At 39.5% G+C, this 25,258-nt stretch overlaps 1 protein-coding gene across 1 annotated transcript in view; it reads right to left on the bottom strand.

The window, feature by feature from the left end:
• Positions 1-25,258, bottom strand: part of DACH1 (dachshund family transcription factor 1) — a 425,175-nt gene that overhangs the window by 236,111 nt on the left and 163,806 nt on the right. Inside the window, 1 exon segment of the mRNA XM_042460363.1 lies at positions 15,112-15,227. Coding sequence (XP_042316297.1) covers positions 15,112-15,227 — 116 coding nt within the window.

The following is a 25,258-nucleotide window of genomic DNA, read 5'->3' as shown; positions in this document are numbered from 1 at the left end:
AGTGAAAAAAAGCAATCTAGTCCAAGACACAATTGTTTGACTGCCAGCTTTTATATATAATGGAATTGAAAATGTTCATCTTTTGCAAGGGAAAGCACTGTTGCCACTGTAAAGATTTGTTCAGCTGTCACAAATGAGCAATTTTTTAATATAAATTAGAAAAGTAAATGAGATGTGGCAATCCATGTTACACATTTGTGTTTAATTCCACAAAATTAACTCACACCATACAATGTGTGTCAGTGTGTTTGTAGAGTGACATTACTGTGGACTCTTCATGCTATCTTAATACACCACAATAATAGTTAAATAAAATATATGATTAAAAGGAAAATCCCAGATGTATTTATTAAGAAATAAGTCACAGTAAATGCAGTGGACCTAAGTTCTGGTAAATGGGTAAATGATTGCAGACTGACAATGCTGACCTTTCTAAACTGTTTTAGACTGGACAGCTTACTAAGAAAATTTCTTATTTCCCCAGTATGAAAAATTTGTTGGTTTGAATAACTAGATTTCTGTCTTGTCATCTTAAGTCAACATATCATTATTCTTCAATTAAGAATTCTACAGCACCGTCCTATGACCTTTTATTCAGGTGTAAGTGCCACTGTATCCAATAGGAGTAACCCCTATGCTCTTGGGCACGGGATTGCAGCCTTGAGAAATTTTAAAGATTGGTTCTTAAAAAGTTACACAACACATGCATGTGGAAGGCATGACCGTTACACAGGCACTTTTTATTACATTTAGAGATAATTGTATAGACTTCCCTATCTTTCACAGTCTACTCATGGAGAGCTGTGTAAATGTGCTGTGGAATGGTGTTGTGATAATTATATGGTGATTCTTGACATGCACATAATTTTAGATTATGTGATGAACTTCTAAATGACTCTTTATTATTACTAGATGTTCGACTGCTGTTGTCTAGTCATGTTGTTGTTGTTTGCCTTCAAGTCACAAAATAACAACAAGATTAGGTTTTACTGCCATTTGCTTTGCTTAAATGCTTCTTTAGGCCCCTTTTATTATTTTAGGATCCAATGGAGGAATAAACATGTTTTCACAAACCAGTGGAATACTACTTTTTAAATGCTGCTATAATCTGCGTTGGAATAAATAAAGGTAAGCATAAGGATACATATAAGAAGGAAAAGTAGGGATGGGGGAAAACAAGCCTTTGAAAACATAGATGTATCACAAGTTATTTCATTAATATTAAAATTTTAAAATTATGTAATATTGTTTTAACTGGTTTTAAATTGTCTGGTTTATAACTGATAATCTATTTACTATACATTAATCTTTTAAATTATTGCTATTATTTAATGTTTACACTGATTTCATTGTATGCTGTCCTGAAATCTTCATAGGGCGGGATAGTTTAATAAATAAATAAATGCACATGAAATCATAGAATTCAGAAACATTAACCTTTCAAATAATCTCAGTAAGGTAACCCCAAAAGACTGAAGATGCGTTGTGTATTTTTAAAAAGCTGATGTGCACTTTTATGCTAGGATTGCATCACATCAGCATGGAAATGGTAGACTCATAATTTAAATGCTCCTTCTTACATGCTACCCCTGGCTAGCAAGATGGCTCGGGTATCTTTGTCTTATACGTGCATATTGGAATTATTTCAGCCTAACAAAATTGGCATTCAATAACATTTTGCAACTTGCATCTGGTTAATGGAATTACTCCAAAGAGATTACTACACTACACTCTTATAGTGCTGCTATTCCACTTTTACTGCTCTATCTGCCTCCTGTGGCATTCTGGGGTTTGCAGTTTAGGAAGGGGCATTTAGGATTCTCAGCCAGAAATCTCTTAGGCCTCACAGAACTAATAACCCCAGAATGCTACAGGAGGCAGCGAGCAGTAAAAGTAGAATAGCAGCACTATAAGAGTGTAGTGTGGTAATCTCCCAAGTCTAAAGCAAGCCTAAGAACTGCACATTCCTCCAGATGTTGTCATACTCTCAACACCTCTTGCCACAGGACATGCTTCCCAAGAGTTGCAGTCAAATAACATCTGAGGGGCTAATCTCCATCTCTGTTCTGCAGACTTTGTCAACAATAGGATTTTCTGGAGGTCTCCTCTGACATATGTCAGTGTAGATCAAATCCCATTTCTTCTTCATGAAGGAGTGGCAACTGAAAATCCAGTGGCACCACTTAGATCAGTGCTTCTCAATTATTTTCTGTCATGCCCCCCCTAGGAAGAAGAAAACATTTCGCGCCCCCCACGCGACTGTAAATAGTATCATTTGTCTATAAAATTGTTATAAGTACACCTCTGCATAACACTGTATCCTAAGCCTCGCACCTCCCTTTACGGAGCCTCGCACCCCCCCTGGGGGGCCCGCCCCAGTATTTGAGAAGTACTGACTTAGATGCTGGTCCAGTGGTGTGAGAATTACAAGAACAGATATGTTACTTGACTTGAAGAAGAATTCAGTTATGATTTCATATTGTTAATGGGCATCATATGCTGATGTCCTTGAACTAATCACTAGCTCGGTTCAGACATCAAAGCTGTCAACCAAACAACAGCACTTTGTAGGCTCAACAGGGTCTCCTCTTTCCTCTTATACAGTTTTTCTCATCCTCTTATTGGTGTTAATATCAAAATTGGACCAAATGTATCCTTAAATAAGCAATTCCTCCAAATCATGTCTTGAATCCATTATTGCAATTGATTTGCACAGTAGGAAAAAGAGAATGAGTGTATATGGAGAAGAAGGACTGGGTAGTTAACCCTTCTCTTGATTTTAGACACGCTGGACTACATCTCCAATAGTCCAACATATGTGGAAGATACCAGAGAGAGGAAGGGTAGATTAATCTGTATCAGACACTTAGCTTCTATTTCCAAAAAGAAAGGTCAGCTAATAAATTATCTGCATCAAAAGGTTTGTTGTGGATCTCAACAATTACCCCTTTTTACCACCATATTGTCAACATATGCAAACAAAAACAGATTAAATATTTGAAAGATAAACAGGGACCAAGTGGATCGTGTGAGTTAGAAAAGGATTACGAAGCAATTTAAAAACACAGATACAAGACAGAAAAACAGAAAAAAAAGCAGAATCACAAATAAAGGGAGGGGGGAGCCCTCTAATGATTGTACTATAAGCTCTGTTAAAAGGAACTGCATTAAGTTACCATAGGAACAACACTGCAAAAGGCATTCAGAGCTAAGAAATGTATGAGATGTTAGCATTTAGTGACAGAGATGAAATGAGAAGCCTTCTACTGGGAATGGGACACAGATGGATCTGTGTTAAGTGAATAAATACAATTAAATCATAAATAACTTCAAAAGGGGTAGTGGAGCAGAATCAAATACAGAGTGGTTAGCCAAGAGGACATACAAGCCATGAAAGGGGAGGGAAGGGAACTAGCAGTAAAGTTTCCACACAAAGGGGGAAAATTGATTCTAACAGGATAGCTGGTGTCCTTATTAAAGTCCCATTATAAAAAGACATAACATACTTGCCCAACCTGAAGGACATGCATTTACTTGCAAAAGCCGATCCTATCTATACCCCACCATGCTGCTCAAACAACTACTTATTCGTAATATTTTTATATAGAGTCATCTCTATCATGTTCAATGTAACAGTAGATCTTATTTTCTAAAATTGCTAAAGCCTACAAACATTAGAGAGGGGAGTTGGGAGAGAGGTTTAAAACTACTTTTCAGTTGAACAAGGAAAGCAAAGGGGAAATTAAACAGGAAGTAACAATAATAAAAATTGTCATGTTTCAAAAACTCCTCTTATCATATCATATTGACTACATTTAAGAAGAATCGAGTGAGTTCCACACCCAAGGAAACTAAAATACTATAGGGAAAGAGACTAAGGAATGATGGTAGAAAAGACCTCCAAGAAGAGAACCCAATTAACTTTCCTTGATGTCTCCAATGGTTTGGATTTATGTCCAGGTTTGTTAAACAAATCCCTAAGGTTAGAAGGGTAATACATGGAAGTGAGTTCATATGCATATCCCTTCCAAATTTATGACTTTAACACACCAAAACCTGTGTTTGGAACTTATGCTGGGATTAAATATGTGTAAATCTGGGTCCAGTGAAATTTGTAATGATTATTAATGAAAATGTCATGGATATGGATGTCAAAAAAGGATGAATTACACATGTGTTAATGTGCCCATTTGAAAGGATAAGGGGAATAGCTGTGATTCACCGACAAAGATGAAATACCACACTGCCCAGGGCAAGTTCTAGGAACAGTTTTATTCATGTGGAAGTCGAATGAATATCTAGAAATGTTAAAACACAGCTGAATCCTATCCCTTAATATTGGCCATATAAATTAAGTTCACAAAAGCAGTACATCATTTAGAAAACAACTGTTCTATGTTTACAACAACCATTTTGAAACAAAAATATAATAAAAACTTCACAATAAAATAATGGGGAATAATGTAATAAAAACTTCTAAAAGAATATAATTCTGTAAAATGTTGTCAGTGTACCAAAGTCAGTTTATGAAACCTGAGATATTCTCCTTCTTTGTTTCAAAGACTACTGATAACTGAGGCACTTGTTCCCTCTCAGTTACAGTACATACTGCAGTTAGCAATAGACATGTGATCCTGGGCATTACATCTTTAACTGAAAAATTGGTTAGAAAAAGCATGGAAAGAATAGTGATAGGGATACCTATCCTGCACTATAAAAAAGAAAAGCAGTTCAGTAAAGCATCAGCAAACTTTTTTATTTGAAAACCAGTAACAAGGAAATGTAACAAATAGGCCAGAGAAGCCTTTTAGAAATAAAAATATTTTGAACGTTCCCAAGCTGTCACTAAGGTTTTATTTCAAAATGCATCAAAGGATAACTTTTTCTTTCATCAGCTTCCAATTTTCATATGATTTCCATTTTGTTGGTCAGGTCTACTGATCTCTGTCAGTGGTTTCCCAACCGTCCTCCAGATGTTTGGACTTCAGATGCCAGAATTCCAAGCTGGCTGGGGCTTCTGGGAGCTGAAGTCCAATAACATCCCATTATTCAAAAATGGCTTCTCTGAGGCTTCCTCACAAACGCTTCAGTGACGGAAGGAAAGTGGGAACCCTCAATTACGTTAGAGAAGCATGATGGATGATCACACCTCCGGTGCTTCTGCAACATTTGGGCAACATTTGAGCAGCAGTAAGTGCCACGTGTGATAAGGTCCTTAGTACTTAATAAGTTGACTGAGTCTCAGAAGGCATTTGGCTTCAGGTGATACCGCCAACAGTTATATGTTTTGCAAGGGGATCAACCTCACCTTTGTTAGACCAGATATTTCCTTCTTATTGATAGCCCTGTTTCCTATCCATCTCAAACAGGAAATTTTCAGCAACCAGTATTCTTCTATAACTCCCTGGATGATTGTAGGGTATTAACCCCAGAGTTATTTCTACTTGCCTACAAAGTAGGGACACCCTGTGTCTGCACAGCATCTCTATAAGTAGCTTGCAGCAACCAACAATATGGCATACAGTGGTACCTCGGGATACGAAATACCCAGGTTACGAAATTTTCGGGATACGAAAAAATCCCATAGGAAAACATTGTTCCGGGTTACGAATGTTTTTTCGGGTTACGAAAAAACTTTTGGTGCTTTTTTCGGCTTTTTCGCACGGAATCGCGGCTTTTCCCCATTAGCGCCTATGGCATTTCGGCTTACGAAGGCTTTTCGGGTTACGAACGGTGCCACGGAACGAATTAATTTCGTAACCCGAGGCACCACTGTATAAGCTATTAGGCAAGCTTCCTTCTGTCTCTGAGAAGTCTTTCAAGTAGAGTGATTGCAGTCTTGGCTAGATTCCTGAATAGGATTCTTCTGCATGACTTCTGAGAGTCACCACATAATCCAAACTGCTCATCTTTGTTTCTCACTATCCCCTGGACTGAGGGTCACAGATGGAGGTGGTGTTTGATAAGGCTGTGCTTTTCTCCTATGTGGGATGACACACACACATACACCCCACCTCCTACAGTTAGTAGCTTGTTAGTCTCTCATTTGTGTGATTTACAGATATCACGAAGGAGGAGGACAGGTTGCTTATCTGTAACTGTATGTTTTTTTTCAGTTGTCATCTGTGCAATTACACAACCCCACCCATCGTCCCCTCATTGTTCCTGCTTGTGCTTTGATCCTGGGGTGCTGCTTTGGCATCCATGGAACTGAGAGCTTTGACGAGAAGTGATCTGGTAGGTCACTCAGAAAGTGGGTTGGGCTACTGCAAAAATGCTTATGTAATAGGTCTAGAAGATGTACTTCATAGGCATAGGTTAACTCAATTATGTGATTTCCCAGATGACCATAGAATCATAGAATCATAAAGTTGGAAGAGACTGCAAGGGCCATCCAGTCCAACCCCCTGCCATGCAGGAAATCCAGATCAAAGCATCCCCGACAGATGGCCATCCAGCCTCCGTTTGAAGACCTCCAAGGAGGGAGACTCCACCACACTCCGAGGAAGTGTGTTCCACTGTCGAACAGCCCTTACTGTCAGGAAGTTCCTCCTAATGTTGAGGTGGAATCTCTTTTCCTGCAGCTTGCATCCATTGCTCCGGGATCTAGTCTCTGGAGCAGCAGAAAACAAGCTTGCTCCCTCCTCAATATGACATCCCTTCAAATATTTAAACAGGGCTATCATATCACCTCTTAACCTTCTTTTCTCCAGGCTAAACATACCCAGCTCCCTAAGGCGTTCCTCGTAGGGCATGGTTTCCAGACCCTTCACCATTTTAGTCGCCCTCCTTTGGACACGCTCCAGTTTCTCAATGTCTTTTTTGAATTTTGGCGCCCAGAACTGGACACAATATTCCACTTGAAGAAATACACTTACAGGTAAGCAACCTGTCCTGCTCCAGCAATCTTTCACCACCCTCTCAATGCCCATGATGCTTTTTTAAAAAAAACCTCTGCAGCTGGAGTGTGAGGAGGAAAGGGGGGTGGGCTAGGCAGGGATCAAAAGCCTGTATAAAAAAGAGCTTTGTTGGCAGAGGCTTCCTTAACTGAGGCATGCCTGTATACTGGAGGTACAATCACTTCAAAAGGCTTTCTTGCTTAGTGGGTATAAGTCATTAGCCTCAGGAAAGCTCATTCCTAGTGCCTTGGCCCAGACTGCTGACTTAAGTACATCTCCTCAAAGCTCAGGACAAATAAACAAACAAACAAACATCAATAATTAAAAAAAATCATTCAGAGACACAGCAGGAAGCCTCTTCCATGGAGGGATAATTATTGCAATCTTTATTTATTCAATTTATTTATTTCTTACTGCATAGCACCAGTTTGATAATTATTCTCTCATTGTCATGTTACCAACTTCAGAATCAACAATACTAACATAGATACAGATCTTTCATGCATAAGCAAACATGCTGCTCATAAGTGTGTATTTGGAAAAGGCAGCTCTTCATACAAACAATTTAGGAGGACGTGAAATCTCATTTTCCTATGTAGTAATTGAAAATATCCTTCATAGGAAGCTTCATGCATTTGCTAAAGATCCCACACCTACTGCAACCATTCTTCAAGTTACAACTATAGACTTAATGAACTGGTAGGGAAAAACCCTTCAGTAAAAATATCTTCTGTTCATGAAGGCTGTGGTACAACACCTGACTTGAAAGTTCCAATGAACTCAACACCATTTTCTTTTGAGAACATATGCACAGGATTGAACTGTAAATTTCTATTACAGTCGGGTATGCTGACCATTCATAAAAGTGGCATGAGGAAGTAAAATAATGAGTGAATTAGCTAGGAATACACTTAAATAACAAAATTAACCTAAGTCTAATCCATGAAATGATATATTTGTATGATAGAAAAGGGGAAACAGCCAACTGAGACAAAGGAGTTTTGAAAACAGCAGTAGGAAAATGCTTTATTCTAGAATGCGATAAACTCCAAAAGGGTACAGTCCTCCAGATGCTGTCAGAGTACAATTCCCAGAATTCCACAGCAATGGCTATCCTGCATAGGACTGGGGCAACTCTCAAGCTGTGCTTGCTTGGCATTAAACAACCTACATGATCAACCTACAATACTTTCTTCAAAGTGCCCACTACACCTGGCTATACAGGCTCTATGCACTAAGAGTGCTGTCCAGTAGTGGCATCACTAAGGTGGTGAGACCCACACAGAGTAACACTCTAGAGAGGAATGTATATCCATCCAGTGGGGTGGCACACTTGGTAGGACTGCCATGGCAGTGGGTGAGCTCCAGCATGGCTGCAGTCACTAATCTCACCCAGTGCAGAGGCTGCTGGGAGGGCAGTGCTTTCTGTCTGGGCTATGATGCAGCTAGAGCCATGCCAGACCCCAAACGGCCCTCCTGAAACTGTGGCAGTCTGGCTCCTCATCATTTCTGCAGTACCATTCCCAATGCATTATGGTCCTTTTAACTGTTTCCTACAAAAGTAAAGTAGAAAAGGCTACGTGAAAGCATTCCCAGTTCTCCTGGATCTTTCAGCAGCTTTCCATACCATTGAAGACTGCATTTCCTTACTTGAAAGTATGTCCCAGTGAACATACTTCATTCCTTATCCTTCTGAAGTTATTATCTAGGGCTAAGGGGGACCCAGTGTTAAAATAATTTCAGTTTCTCCCTGACATGCAATATCAAAAATAGTGCTGGGAACCTTCCATTCCACTCCACAGCTGTTACCATGCATGTGCCAAAAAGTTCTACTATGCTTTCATATTGTCTAACATCTAGATGGAACAACTGGAAAGTATCACCTAGAGGTTGATCCAAAATGTTGTTAGTTTGTGTGTGGCACTACGCTACAGCACACATTTCCATGTACACACTTCTGGAAAACTGTGGGTCTGAGAAAACTGAAGGAGTGACGATTACCAGGACTGTTTCCCCCAACCCCCAGCTATTGGAGAGGAGGGGCATTTTCCTTACTAGGGACAACTACACTGGATTGGACTAGGTTCTTTAAAAGCAATTCAGAAACTTCAAATGATAAACAATTATACACACACACACATATATATATATGGCATACAACATTAATGCACAGGGCCCTTGGTATCCGCTGGGGTGCAAGGCTGACTGAAACTCATGTAAGCTACCTGCCCTGCATGACATTGCATTCCCCCTGAGGAAACAGGTGTGTAGCTAAGAAGTATGCTTAGATTCATTTTTGTCACTTTAGGCCTAGGTGAAATCTGTGAATCATAGGCTCTTATCACATGAGGGACTTACTGTGAGGTAATCATAGCCCAAACGTTGCCAAACGCTCCAGAAGTTCCCAGGTGGGATTGTCCATCACGCTTCTGAAACGTAATTGAGGCATTCCGCTGTTCTTCTATTGACCAAACGTTCTTGGAGAAGTCATTTTTGTAATAACAGAAGATCCTGTTATTACAAAAATGGCTTCTCTGTGAACAACTGGTCGACGGAAGAACAACAAGACCGCTTCAGTGACTTTTAAGAAGAGTGATGGACAATCCCACCTCCACACTTCCGGAGCATTTGGGCAACATTTGGGCTACGATTACTGCGATTACTGCATGGTAAGTCTCTAGTGTGATAGAGTCCATAGTCTCTGTGACAGTTTCAACTCATATAACAACTATAGGCTTTCCTGGAAGTAATGTAGCCAAAGTAGATCATTCTCTGATAACTTCCTGATTTGGCTACTGTAGTGAATTCAACATGACCTGCCGGAAGAGACTCACCAAATAACCTCCCTTGAGGCTTTCAAAAAGATGATAAAAACAATTCTTTTCCAGCAGGCCTTCCCAGACTGAACTTTGGCCAAACTAGAACAAGTCTGATCCTCTGATTAAACCTCACCACTGTTGCTATGTGCTAACTGATTTTAATTTGTTATTGTGATCTGTATTTATACATGGTTTTATTGTGGTAATTTTTTTCAAGGAGGGAGGGTAAGGGTTAGGGGGAATTGGGGGTTTGCATTGTTTGATTATTTTGTATTGTATTATCTTTGTTGTTACCCACCTTGATCCCCAAAATGGAAGAGGCGGGATATAAATAAATAAATAAATAAATAAATATTATTAGGGTTCTCTAGAAGATGATTTCCAAAGCATCAGTTATTGCAAAATGCAGCAGGTAGAATGTTGCCCATTAACATTATTATTATTATTATTATTATTATTATTATTATTATTATTATTATTATTATTATTATCCTTTATTTATAAAGTGCTGTAAATGTACACAGCGCTGTACATACAATCTTTTTAATTATCATATAAAAAACATGTAACATGAGCTCTAAAGAAATTGCATTGCCTGTCAATGTATTTCGAGTCTGAATTACACATGCTAAAAATGATGTGTCCTCCATAGTCTTGGAGGACTTTGCCATTCAGGTGTTTTGTGAAGCTCAGACAGCCTAGAAAGGGGAGATAAATGCAAGCAGGGAACTACAAAGGAGGGAGGAGATTAAGCCATCATGCTTACACCAGTTCTCATATCTTCATTTCCCAAAGCAAGGAAGTAACAGTGTGCCCTGTTGCAATGTGTCTTCAAACTGGCTATACCTTATGACAATTGTCATAGTATTCTTGGCAAGAGTTATTCAGAGAGCACTTGCCATTCTTTTTCTTTTAGGTTGAGAGAGTGTAACCCACAAGGTCACCTAGTGGGTTTTCATGCCTGAGCAGGGATTTGAAGCCTGGTGTCCTAGATCCTTAATCCAATACTCAAACCACTACACCATGCTGGCTCAACCACTACTCAGTCTATTGACCACAAAATGTTTCATAATGATTTCATTTGGCACTGTTTAAAAGTGAAACATTCCAATATTCTTCACACTTTTTAAAAAGGCATACCAGCCCCTTGATCTTACCTGCAGTCTAGAAATTAAAAATAGCCTGATGACTTTTCTTCACATAGCTAGTAGGTTACATTTCTATATACAGTGGATCCTTGTTATATGCTGGGGTTTGGTTCCAAGATCCCCCGTGTATAACAAAATCCATGTATGCTCAAGTCCCATTAAGTATAATGACATAGCAAAATGGTGTCCCTAATAAAAAATGGAACATCAAGGTAAATTTATACTTTTTTGAAACATTTTCAAACCGTGTATGCTTAAATCCGTGTATTAAAAAATCCGTGTATTAGAAGGACCAACTGTATACACAATTAAGCATTGTACACCACTGCTCCTTAATTGATACAAAGGGAAGTAGACATTCAAGTGAGACATTAAAACAGGAAATGCTGAAATCATATGTATAACCTAGGAAGAAGCACTGCTGAAAATGGTGGCATTTACTTTTGTGCAAATTTACACAGAATTGGATTGCCAGTCAGACTTCCAACAATGCAGTCAGTGCCCTCATAGAAATTTACCTAGTTATAAAAATTGCCATTCTGTTTTCAGGCTACCTACCCTCCTACTTAATGTTGGCTTCCTTTCCAACACAACAATAGCAAAAAGCTTAGATTAAAAAAAATGCCTTCCCTCTTTATTAACAATCTTTCAACTAATAAAATGAAAATAATTATCAAATGGCTGCAAGAGAGTTAAAAACAACCCAGAAACAACAAAGCTCCTGTTGTACATCATATGACTGGACAGTCTAAAGAACAGTGTGTTACAGTGGTACTCAACCTTTTACCCTTGGGACCCCCCCCCCCCCTTCACATCCACATGCAGATGTCACATCCCCCAACACTACATAGCATAGGAATAAAAATATTTAGTTTCTTTAGTGTGCATATAAATGACACTGATCAAATTAAAATGGTTTTATTTAAGTAAATTCAATATTTAACTGGGTAAATGTTACACTTAAAAAGTTCAGGGAGAGGAGAAGGATGGATCAGGGCCTCCAAGTCTTGTCCCCCCCCCCCCTTGAGAAACTCTCAAGGCCCCCTGGGGGTCCGTCGTCACTGTTTGAGAACCACCACTATAAGTCCTTGTATACATTCTCATTTCTAATTAGCAGTATTATTTCTATGCCTTTAAATCCATTCCTTTCTATTTTCCTTCTATCTTTTTAGACGGTTAAATTAATACATGCAAAACCAACAAATGAGCAAAAGAAAATAAAGATGGGGAAACTTTATCTCCCAATACCCCAACCCCTGATGTCCTTTATGACTGAAATTGTATGATAGACTACATATCTGGGGTACATATTTGCACACATCAGTCATATTGTTCAAATGCAACATTTAACCATAAAAAAAATTGATTGCTTCTGTCATTCCCTCCTGGTCCTGTACTTTCTAATTTTAAACTCTTATTACCCTTACCACCTCCCTTTCCCACCCCACTTTTCCCACCCTTCTCTTTGAGCCTGTACAGACTGGCCAGTGAAGCCAGCTTCCAAGCAGCTTGGAAGTGTGGCCTTTAGACACTGCACACCCCCAAGATGTACAGAAGCTGCCCTGGCTGACCAGACATGGGCAGCTTCCAGCCATTCTACGGGCATGACGTTTACACACTGCATGCTCCCAGAGTTCCTGGAAACCACCCTGGGTTTACACTGGGGCAGCCAAAGGCAGCCGTTTACCGGCCCAAATAGAAGTGGATCTTTTCCGCATCTGTTTGGGCCAGCGTCAGGGTGGTTTGGGGCTGTGGCGTATGTTTGATACAGCTTCCAGAACAACTAGCTCTGGGGCGGCCCCAATTCACCCTTTTGTGTCGGTCTTTTCCACCCCTTAGGCCCTTTACAGATGGGCATAAAGTATGCGCTCCGCGCGTACTAGGGTTAAAATGGGGCGTCACTTCCTGATGCCCCTAACCTTAATACACGTGGAGCGCGTAGAAAATGGCGGCGCCCTATGCACACGGGCACCCCCGTGACTATGTCACGACTACGCCGCCTCCAAATGAGGCATGCAGAAGTGACGTAGTCGCACCGCACGAGAGCGTCTGGGGCGCTCTTTTGGCGGCGCAAGAAGGAGCTCCTTCCGCGATTTGCATCACTGGCGCAGCCTTTAGACGGCTGTGCCAGCGACACAAGGGAGAAAGGGGACGAGTGGCCCCTTTCTCCTCCTCCCCACTGCCATTGGGTGTCCTTGGGGCATGAAGCCCCAAGGACACCCCTTTTGCCGCTTCCCCATGCCCTGGAAAGTGGCAAATCGGGGCCTCGGAGGCTGCTGCTCTGGCAGCTGAGGCCCCGATCCAGCAGGGAAAGGAGTGCCTACAGGCTGCCCCAAAGGGGCGGTCTGTAACTCACCTAAGTTATCTATTTTAATGTCCAATTTTAAATGGCAAGCTTTTCAGGTGAGACACCCCTTTTGGTTTCTACAAACCATATTTGCACTATGCAATCATTGATATACTACATCTAAAGTTGCCATAAACAATGGTGGGATATAGACCGCCATATAGTACATATTCTATACGTACTAGGGTTAGGAAGGGGCGGTGCTTCCGCACCCCCCTAACCCTAGTATGTATAGAATACGTACTATATGGCGGCGCCCCTTCCACATGGGGGCCGCCATGTTTACGTACTGGACGCATAGCGTCCAGACGTGTCGCGACGCCTATGACGTCGCAAATGCGCCAGCGGCACCTCGCAACGTCATAAAGGCATTGCAAAAAGAAGCTCCAAAATGGAGCTTCTTTTTTGCTCCGCGTGGGAGCCGCGCGGTTTGGCTGCTGCGGCTCCCTCGCGGAGCAAATGGCGCCAGCGGGAGACCGCCGCAAAGCGGCGGTCTGTAACCCACCAATGATTCTGTGTCCTTTTATTTTGACTTATGTACACCTTTATTTTACTATTAGTTATTTAGTTAATTTTATCATCAGTTCAAGAAGCTTGATGTAGTGTATGAAAGTAACTCTAATTATCTGCATAGTGCTCTGTTAATGTAGATTAGGCTAAGAGACAGTGACTCGACCATGTTTTGTGACTGAATAGGAATTAAAACTGTTTCTCCGCAATCCAAATACAGTACAGCATTGTGTTCTAGGTATACTGTTAAACTCACGGCAAGGGCCACATTTATGTTTTTACTATTTCAAGAGGACCAAATCACTATGCTACACCTGGAAAACTGGGGCCACATACTTACCTGTAACTTTGCAGAGTGGTGCAGCTCAGCAGTAAGCCATCATGTTCTCTTCATTTTTTCTCTTCCTTTCCACTGAGAGACTACATAGTTTTCCTGGGTTCTCAGGGACCAGCCAAACAAGTTGGCTGCTTGGACTAGGGTAAGTTGGGCAGGAATGACTGTGCCAGGGCAGGTTTCATTCAGGTCTGCCAATGGCATATAAATTCAGCTCCCCACACCTTCCTCTAGCATCCATATTCTTTTTTTCCTATGAACCTCCTCCCACCATAACCCGTCCTCACACCCAGCCAATACAACTCAGAGGTCCATATTTAGAGAAACACAGGGGTTGCAGTTCTTAAATTTAATGGTCTTTGTTTACTTATGTTGTTACAGCAGATTGATCTGCATATTATTTTCTTTCTTTTGCCTTGAAAATAATAAGCCTACATTGGTAATACAGTAATTGACACATTCCATCCTTTCTCCGAATCAAAAAGAAACACTGACACTTACAATTATAATTGCTGCAAGACTGATATATATTGTGCAGCCTTCTGGAAGCAAAGTACGATCTCATCAATACAGAGAAGACTTGTTTAAGTAGGGGATGTAGTAGTTATTTCCAAATTAACATTATTAGTTTCAAAGAAAACAATATATAAATCCTTTACTAAAATTATTTTAATTCCAGAAGTTTGTCATGTAAAATATTACTGACAGCAAATAATTTACAAAGCCTATGTGTTACATTTGGTTCATGAAAAGGGACCACAAGCTGATTTCAGGACCCGCTGCAATGAAGACGAAAGCCTCTCCTGCAGTCTGGAAAGCTACAAAGCCAGACTTCCTTCTTCTACCTTGGCCCAATGAGCATGCAACATTTATTGTAATATCTAAGAAATGAGCTATTGTAGCAAAATACAAAATGATAGGTATTTAATTCTAAAATTAAGATTCCTCCTAATTTCAATTACGGGCATTTTGACCTATTGGAAGTCCTAAAATATGCTGTGATGCATCTACTGCATCACAGTGCCATATGTACCATAACTTGTGCAACACCTACCTGTTGGTGGGATGATTCCTGGAGACATGAGACCAGGGACAGAATGTGGCATAATATGAGAATTCTCTGGAGAGGTGACACTTTGAGTCCGCTTAGGAGGCCGTCCAGGTCTGGAACTGAAAGAAAAAAGCAAACAAACAAAAACTTTACAATTAAGCTGTTGTCTTACACATCATTTCAAAGTTGTTTCAATTGGTAACATGGACTGTAAATAAATTTGTTTCAAGGACGGTTGCTTTTGCAGTTAGATGTAATAGACTTCCATCACTAATTAGATTACATGCTGAATTCATTTTCCTCATTGAAGATCAGCCGCGCTTGATGCATAATTCATAGCCTGCACCTCGTTACCTGCTTCTTCATATTAATATCTATACACAGTTTGAATTGCCTCGTTTGCATATGCTAAAGTTCTGCATGCAGCCTTCAGCATGAAAATTATGCACTAACTTGTAATAATTATTACAGTCAGCCTGCTATTGATTTATGAGACTTTTAAAAACCAAATATGTGTAGTACTTGTAATGAATGATATTTTAAGGTTCTTCAGGAAATTAAAAGGCAATGGCTGCCTAAGGAAATGTTCTGCTTGTTTGATTTAATACTACAGTTAGCTGGGAGGTGGAATGAAAGAGTGGTTCAGACCTATAGCACATTTTTCGATGATATGTTTTATTACTCCGCACTACTACCCTGATATCTAGATGATAAATGACAATACATATCTAATATGTGAAAAGGTCTTGCAATTTCTTTATTTTTTGTCATGTAAAAGATAAGTCAAGTTATCATTTAACCCTTATTCTATTCTAATGTAAAAAAAAAAAAGAATTTTGCTTTAAATATGGTACAGTTGTCAGAAAAGGCTTGGAGTAGTGGGTAAGACACTTCTGAAAAATGGCAGTTGTAGCAATTGACATCTGTACTGTGCAGATATGTGGAAGGGCATGTACTTATGGGGAGAGGCTTTCAGAGGAAATGTTCACAAGAAATGAAAGATGTCTTCTTCTTTCTGCCACAACCTCTTTCATGTATGAATTGCACCAGAGAAGATCCATGCAACCAGGAGTTCCAATCTCACAAAAGCCTCTCTCATGTATGATTTGCGCCAGAGAAGGTCCATGCAACCAGGAGTTCCAATCTCACAAAAGCCTACATGCAAGAAGCTGTGTGAGAAACCTCATACATGCAGACATACGCATTAACACTATGAAGGACAAGGGATGTAGTATGAACAATGTAAAGCCAGAAGAGAGGTTCTGCTCCTCAATCATAGTGCAGAGCTGACTTGTGCAATTAAAATCGGAAGGGAGCCAAGATCAAAAGTCAATGTGAGAATCTATTCAGCTATAATGGTACTGATATGGATAGTGGCACAGGGATGGATCTGCATGCATAACAGGGTTATTCAGTTGGGTTGAGTTCACTCAGCAACAGACCCAAGCAGGTGCAACATTGGTTAGTCTTGGGGAGCAGACATGACTGCTTAGGAAAGTCGCCAAAAAGTCTGCTGCTGTTGCAAATGAAGGCATATCCAGTTCAAAAAGTATGATTAATGTGAAAACGCTGATATGAATCAAGGAGTGTATGCATACTGCAGAATTAAAGCACTTTGACACCATTTAAACTGCCATGACTCTATCCTACAGAATCCTGGGATTTCTAGTTTGGGTAGGCACCAGTGCTCTCTGACAGACCAGGCTGGATATTGCACCAAACTACAACTCTCAGGATTCTGCAGGATAGACTGGTGGCAGTTAAAATGGTGTCAAACTGCTTTAATTCCTCAGTGTGGATACACTTAAGGACTACAAAATATTGTCTATAAACTCTGAGAAATCAGAGGAGCTCAACGTTTTTTTAAAAGGACATAGGCTAACCTCTTTGAAATTAAAGTTCTGAGTATGACTTCACATTATAATTCTAGCATTTGTTTTTCCAGAAAGAATTAAACAAATAAATAGTTACAGTGGCTTGTCAATGCAGCTCCGAACCTTAAGATCATTCTATGATGCCCATTAAAGTTGACTTCTTTCTTAGGGCGCAATTCAAAGTGCTGGTTATGACTTATAAAGCCCTACTCAGCTTATGTCCAGATTATTTGAGAGACCATATCTCCCCATACAAACCTGCTAGAGCCCTAAGATGTTCTAAGGAAGGCTTTCTCTTGGTCCCACCACCATCGCAAGGCTCACCTGGTGAGGACACGAGAGAGAGCCTTCTTGGTGGCTGCTCCTGCCCTCTGGAATGCCCTTCCACAAGAAGCAAGGCTGGCTCCCTCTTTGCTTGCTTTTCATCAGCAAGTAAAAGCAGTTCTATTCAGGCAGGCATTTGATGTGTAATCATGGAGTGGCTTGGGTGTTTGTTATATAGGGTGGATACCATGGTGATAGTGTGGTTTTAATGTCTGATTTTGTTCTGTTTTATACTGTTTTTAGATTATATTTTAATTGTTTCATTGTATTATGTTTTTAGATTTTATTTGTGAGCCGAATTGAGTCCCTCTGGAGAGAAAAGGTGGGATAGAAATCAAATCAAATCAAATAAATAAATAAATAAATAAAATTACATCAATAGCAAACAGTTGAAAGATCCTGGGATGCTGAAAGTCTGGTTTCAAATCCTTACTCATCCAGCCACGTGGCTCTGAACTAGTAACTATGCTCAGTCTGATTCTTCTCAGGTAAGATAAAAACTATTTTGTGTCCTCCACACTATGCCCTCTACAGCAATGACATAGAAAAAAAATGAATACATTAGAAATTGCATAACTAACCACATGCACCCGTACAGGACACTCAAAAATCTCATTTTGCTGCCTATGGCAGAATTATCCCACTTTTTTAGTCCTATACTGCTCACAGGTATTTAGGTTGAATTTTTGCAAGGTGACCAGTCAAAGATGCTGAAAATATTAGAAGTATTTTATTTATTTGGAAGTCCACTCTTAAATGCAATATGTATATAGCACAATTCTTGCTTTCCCTGTTAGCATTAGATCATCTTTGTGTTTTGAGACACCCACATTTTTTAAACTACAACCATCCCTAATAAACGAATAACGATCAAAGTACAGGGCATTTCCTTGGAGTTTAATGACTCAAGACCTTGGGCCATTAACCTTAACTGGTCATTAATTCCCAAGTTAATGACCTGAATTGAGGTCATTATTAATATAAAGCCAGAAGAATTTTGTTTGGTTCAATGTGGCTTCCTTTTTTTTTTCTTCTCACAAAAAAATGCACATTATTTCCTAGACTATTGTGAGAGAAGTATATGAGAATGAATTGTTTTACTTTTTGTTTAACCTTGTAGTAAATATAGCCTCTATTCTTGAGAATGTTCTGTATTATTCACAGTGAAAATAAACATATTGGAAATACATCTACACAGGAGCCTTCCTCTTCCAGGACAGCTGTTTTACAAATTGCACTAGAGTGCTGCATGAGAAAAGTGAAACTAAATGCAAAAGTGATTTTTTAAAAAAATGACATACAATAGCTAATCCTATTATTTTCTCTGAAACTGTATAGGACATTATTGTGATTTAAAAATCTATGCTTAGGTAATTAAAACATGAAAAATAAAATCTTTAAAAAGTAAAATTATACTGATGTCAAGCCAAGACAAGGCATACCATCCATCTGCCCCAATTTGGCAGGGGCAATCTCAAATACTGTTGATCCTCCTTATCCATGGACTTTTTATCCACAGATTTGAGCATCCATGGCTTGAAAATATTCCAAAAAATGTATAAATTCCAAATAGCAAACCTTGATTTTCCATTTTATATAAGGGTCATGATTTTGTTGTGCCATATTTTTAATGGGATTTGAGCATCCACGGATTTTGTTATTCATGGGGGATCCTGGAACCAAACCCCAGCTGATAACAAGGGCCCACTGTAATCCTTTTGTCCTGCTTTTTAGCTACTCTTAAAATGCCCTAGGCTGCATCTGCACTGCAGAAAGAATCCATCTTGACACCACTTTAACTGTCATGGTTCAATGCTAGGGAATTCTGGGAACTGTGATTTTGTGAGAAATTTAACCTTCTCTACAGAGAGCTCTGGTGCCACAGCAAACTACAATTCCCAGAATTCCAGAGTATTGAACCATGCCATTTAAAGTGGTGTCAAACTGGATTATATCTGCAGTGCCAATATAGCCCTATTATTCAGACGATGCAGGCCAAAACCCTGGAGTCAGGATCACGCCCAATCCTGATCCTGTGGATCAGAAGGATTCAGCCTGAAGGGTAATTTCCCTTGTTTGCAACGGTCTCCTGTTTACAGGCCTCCTCCTGTACTCCTCACCTTGCTGTGCATTGCTCCAGCAAGCCTTCCCAGACTAACCTCCAAAATGAGAACCTGAACTGCTCACCTACCCACTGTCTCTCCCTATGACACTCCTGTAAATATTTTTACATGCTCCTAATTTAGCTGCATTCTCTATGCAACTGGGTGTAATGTGTGATACTGCTACTGTTATTATATGGTATGATGTTTTATTTCTATTTTAGCAGAAGGAGGGAGGGCTAGGGGATTGTGATCATGTTACTACTGTTTTTAAATGTTATATTGGACTGTTGTTACCCACCTAGATCCTCAAAAGGGAAAGGCGGGATATTATTATTATTATTATTATTATTATTATTATTATTATTATTATTATTATTATTATTATCATCATCATCATCATTGAAGCTTCTGAAAAGCCATGTGCCCCATTTCCATGTCAGAGGCAGAGATGGGGGGTTCTTTTCAGTTGGAGCAATCCACAGCAAGGTAAAGAGTGTATGGTTGTCCCAGGTTGGTACAGGGATGAATGCATAAACACCTGCTCATCCCCACACCAACCCAGGAACCAACCTGGGTGAGCACCAGGGCCAGGATTAGACATGCTCAGCTCATGCTATCTGGCCCATCTGTTCAGCTTGTCACTATTACTTAGGCACGTTACATACCGACAAAAAGCAGCAGCCTACTTCAAGCCCCAAGGACACCCCGCAGCGGCGGGGAGGAGGAGAAAGGGGCTGCTTGGCCCCTTTCTCCCTTGCGTCGCTGGGCGCAGCCATCTAAAGGCTGCGCCCAGCGACGCAAAACCAGGAAGGAGCTCCGTTTTAGAGCTCCTTCCTGCTCTGACGAAAGGGTGCACTAAGCACCCTCGCACGGTGCGACAGCGTCATGTCTGCGCCGCCTCATTTGGAGGCAGCACGTTCGTGACGCCATCATGGCGGCCCCCATATAGATGGGGTGCCACCATCTTGTACGTCCTCAGGACGTATTAGACTTGGGGGCGTCAAGAAGTGATGCCCCCTTTTAAACCTAGGACATCCTGAGGACGTCCCTTATGGAGGTTTGTAACGCGCCCAAGTTTCACACTTCGCTAAGATTCACTTTTTTCATATTTCTCTCCTTCTTCCACTTTCCTACTCTCTCTTTAGCTTACTTAAAGTGCTGCAAAATAAATCAACGGAGGGAAGAGGAAAAATCTTGCCCTTCTTAGTAGGCACACGTTGCACTCACTTTTTACTTGTGTGTCTCTCCTCATTATGTGGCAATCCTGACAGTGGACTAACCACCGTTCACATGATCAAAAACAGATCCCATATTTATGGAATATCTGTTGTCCAAGAACCAGACATGCAGAGTTTGTGACACACCAAGAAGACTGTAAGATACTCATTTTTGCAGTCCTACATAAGTGGCATAGATTATAAATGTATCTTTCTAAGAATACCTATGTTTCACTTAAGTGTAACAGACTTGGAACATTGGTGGGATATATTCAGCTTTAATATGTCAGATGCTGGGAAAATCTAATGTAAAGGCTAATCCAGCCAATCCCAAATTAGCTACTCCCTTGTTAACGATGCTTTATGGCTTACTCATTATACCTGTTAAGTTTTGCTCCTTGATAAACAAAGCTGTTACATGGTAGCTATCCCTCGTCTGAAGTAATTATCTCCAAATTAAGAGAGGCATTTCATAACATCTCAGAATAACTTCATGCATTGTAATAGATCAGACAGTTTTGCTTGATTTTACGATACTTTAAAATGTTTCCTTCTAAATCCACAAGTTTCAGACACAGTATTTAAAAGATACATTTCATACTTTTCCTAGAGGTTTAAAATATTTCCTCTAGGAATCTGGACTCTTCCTCTTGTTATGCTTCAATGGTAACTTATTGTATTGTATCGTATTGCATTGCATTTATCCCTGTGCCTTTATCTCAGCATAGGACCCAAGGCAACATGCAATATACAAGAAGGATTATCATCTTGTCCTTCTGCACACTATTTTTATTTCTTATGAATCAAGTGCACACACAAATACCTCACAGAGGAGCCTTACTTCATTTATTCTTTCAGAGAGTGAGATGATGTAGAGCCTCTAGTATCAGACGCAACTACTTAAGAACATAATACATGAACACATGTTCTTTCTTGACCTATGAATACACCATCAATCTGTACTTTATATATGCAATTTCTGTTGTAATACTATGCAAAACTCTATGTACTAAAAGAGACCCACAATCTGTACTTATACATAAATAGCTCTTATATGCTGCTACACAAATCCCTACTTTAAAAAAAGAGTTCCAAACTATCTGCCTATCTGTCTGGGGCCATCCTTTCATACATTGCCTTTTCATATCACATGGTTTTACTGTGGAATTACATTAATATTCTTATTCCTTCCTCTTATATATACTGGTTTAGATCCAAACTTTCACCCACATAACTGGAGGACTTCTTCTGCCAATGAGGCAGGCTAACAGAAGCTCCCCTGCCCTGTCAATTCCCCTTCCTCCTGAAACCCATTCAACCTGCTTTGGAACGTCCTTTAACCTCCAACCTGGGAAGAGGCTGTGGTTGACAAAAGCTCCCCTTTCTTTACACAGCATAACTGAGTACCTAGAGCTCTTATCTCTGGAACTCCAGACCAAGGATAGGGCAGCTTGGAGATGTCTCATTCACAGGGTCACCATGAGCTTGACTTGAAGGTAGCTAACAACAAACAACAAATAGTCTAAATAAATAAATGCCCGGTCTACAAGGGAAAGTGGCAGTGGGCTTTTGTTCGAGGAGAGGGGGAATGATGCCAACATGTTTTCTTTGGGAACTTATTGAAAAGAAAGTACCACACATCTGTAAGTAGTCATTTATGCCAAAAGAGACACAACTGCTGTACTGTATTAGAATATTCTGGATAAATTTATATAAAAACAGAACATTCCCAAAAGGAAATAATTTCACACACACACACATGCACACGCTGTTGTATCTATTTATAGAGAGAGAATGTATTTCAATATTAGATTGCTACATAAAAAATCAGCTGCTGCTTAGTTTGTTTTAAGAAGTAATGCAGAATATGTAATCTTGACCAGGTTCGCACTGACCTCTCTGTTGATATGCCTGGCAAAGAAATTAAATTTACTTTCTTAATCTCACCCACTGCCAGAGAAAATAAAAATAAATAACATGCCTTGATGACTCTACATTATTATGCTATGATTAAAAATTCTTAAATTATTATTTCATGAACTCCTATGGATCTCACACCGGCGGCCTATGTATTCCAGAACAAGTTCAAGTTACAACAATTCAAGACTTGTGTCCTCATTTCTAATGGATCCCAAAGCTCTCAGTTTTTGTCCAGCTTTAGCTGGGAGATCAGACTCTGTTATACGTATTCTTTCAGCCAAATCAGAAGCAATGGGAACAGACTCTGGTCTTTGCAATCCTTTAGTAATTGCAATTAGGTGATACTATTTTCCCTTTCCCCTTTTCACAAGTACTATAAACCACTTTAAAAAAACAGTTTGGTGATTAACATATTTACTGATTATTTGCATGTTGTTTAGCTCTTGTTGGATTATTTTATTTGTTTTTAATTTAATAATTTTTATTTGGCATTTCAAAAATGAGGAAGGAGAAGAGGGAGAGGAGGGGGAGGGGGAGGAAGAGGAAGAAGAAGAAGACATATTTTATTTGTATTTTAGTTATATGCTTTTATATTCTCTAAACCATATTGATCTCAATATTCCAATATATGAAGAAAAGAAACACATATTCTAAAGATTCACACCATGAGGCATTTCTAATTGTGGAAATCCAGCACAGGCAAAACTCAAATTCTTCTACTTATAAAACAACTGTCAGTGTCGCCATTCAAAATTTCATGCTAATAAGATATTTCTTATGTTTTAATTGTTGACATAGTTTTATGTCTCACCAGTCAAACCTAAGAATGGGTGGTGGTATTTTCTGAAAGAAGCACCAAAATACTCTAAAGTTACTACAAGTATTAAGGTGCTTATTTTTTTGGAAACTAAGTAGAATCAGCTATGGTTAGCAGCTGGATAGAAGACAGCCAATGAATACCATTTCAAAGCAAAGAACTGACAAAACCACCTCTGAGTATTCCTTGCCTAAGAAAACCCTACGAAATGCATGGGGTCTCCATAAGTCAACAGGCGGCTAGAAGGAACTCGCTTGCATATGCACACACATATACACAAACACATTCCTGAAACAACACAAAATGTACCAGCACAGTACTACCTTGATGCCACTTGCACCTAGAAATGGCAGGCTATTCTGGTAGCTCCAAAAAGTATCTTTTCCAAACTCTGGATCCTGACTAAAATGGGAGTAGGTGTCTGAAGATCACAGCTGAATTTGTATTTTAATCATTTAAAAACTGAACTGATGTTGATGGGCCAAACAATGATCTCAAGATGAGTTTGTGAAAAGAACCAAGTTAAGTACAGTTCGAAATGATTTGTCCAAGTGGCAAATGACAACTGTTTTAGAAAGACCAAGATTTCTGATCACTCTGGAAAGGACATAAGTGCTCCTGTCCTGCCTGTGAAAAAAATTAATTATTGGTATATCTCTATGATTATCTATGACAATTGCATTTGGTACCACACAATTGGCCATAAGTGTGCAGTAATCTCTAGTTAACCACAAGGCTATTTCTTTAAAACATTAAAGAACTAACCAAACTAATTAATTGATTAAAACCTGCATGTAAGATACACAGTTGTAGCAAAATTCTACTGTAACTAAAAGTACAATGAAGTTGTCTCCTTAATAAAGAGGATGCATTTTTTAAAAACAGCAATAAATTTATTTTAATGAGTTTCTACGCCTTCAGTAAACAAAACAAACTGTAAACATTAAGTCTCCATTATCGTTGTTCTTATGAAACTTTAATTTTTTTCTATTGACTTAGTAATAGTTTAAATAGTAACAGTTTAGCAGATCAAATTAAACGAATATAAACATTTTGCTTAATGACATCAGCAGTCAACACAAAACATCTGCGTTTTACTTTAACTGTGATCAGAGAATATTCTTTTGTTTATACTAAAGATAATCGCAAGGTTTATATTTCTGTTTTTAATTTAAGAGTGTGGAGTGGGGGGAAATAAAAGACCAGATTACCTCCAGGGTCCAAAAAAGCAATATGTTACAAATGCACTTTTTTCCCCCGTGTTGTAACCATGGTTAAACAATAGAAATGAACTTTCCCTGAACTCTTCTCCTTTAATGGCCTCGGTCCACGTTGACCCTGTGGTTCATGCTGGAACCTGATACTATCAAACCTACTGCTGCTAAAGCAATCAGATTCAATACAAATTATACACACCCCATTGTAACACTAATTTCAGGATCTCATAAAACCTGTGCGATGGGAAACCATTCTAGCCCTTTACCCTCTATTGTTTAAAAGCGAGACAAATGCAACCAAAACACTACGGAGAACACTTGTTTGGCTATATTAATATGTTTACTAATTATAACACAGAAACAACTACAATTTCAAGGAAGGTTTCCTCCCCTCCTCCCATGACCCAAAAGGCTATTGGAGGGATCATTAGCAAACAGATGGCTCCAGCCAGTCTAGGATCACATAAGCTTCCATGTGAATGAGTCATATAATTCAGTTATCAAGCTTTACCTTTTGAATACTTGGAAGAGGCAGCTTATAGTAGCCATCTTTTTATAATCGAGCGCTATCGGTAAAATTAATATTTCTGTACAACAGTTGTAGTGCCTCTTGCAGTACATCTTCAATAGGGTTTTCTTAGGCAAGGAATACTCAAGAGGTGGTCTTCCTCTGAAA

The sequence above is a fragment of the Sceloporus undulatus genome, chromosome 3, assembly GCF_019175285.1.
Source record: "Sceloporus undulatus isolate JIND9_A2432 ecotype Alabama chromosome 3, SceUnd_v1.1, whole genome shotgun sequence".
NCBI lineage: Eukaryota > Metazoa > Chordata > Lepidosauria > Squamata > Phrynosomatidae > Sceloporus > Sceloporus undulatus.
Note: the sequence above shows the minus strand (reverse complement) of the source record. Positions and strands in the feature narration are given on the sequence as shown.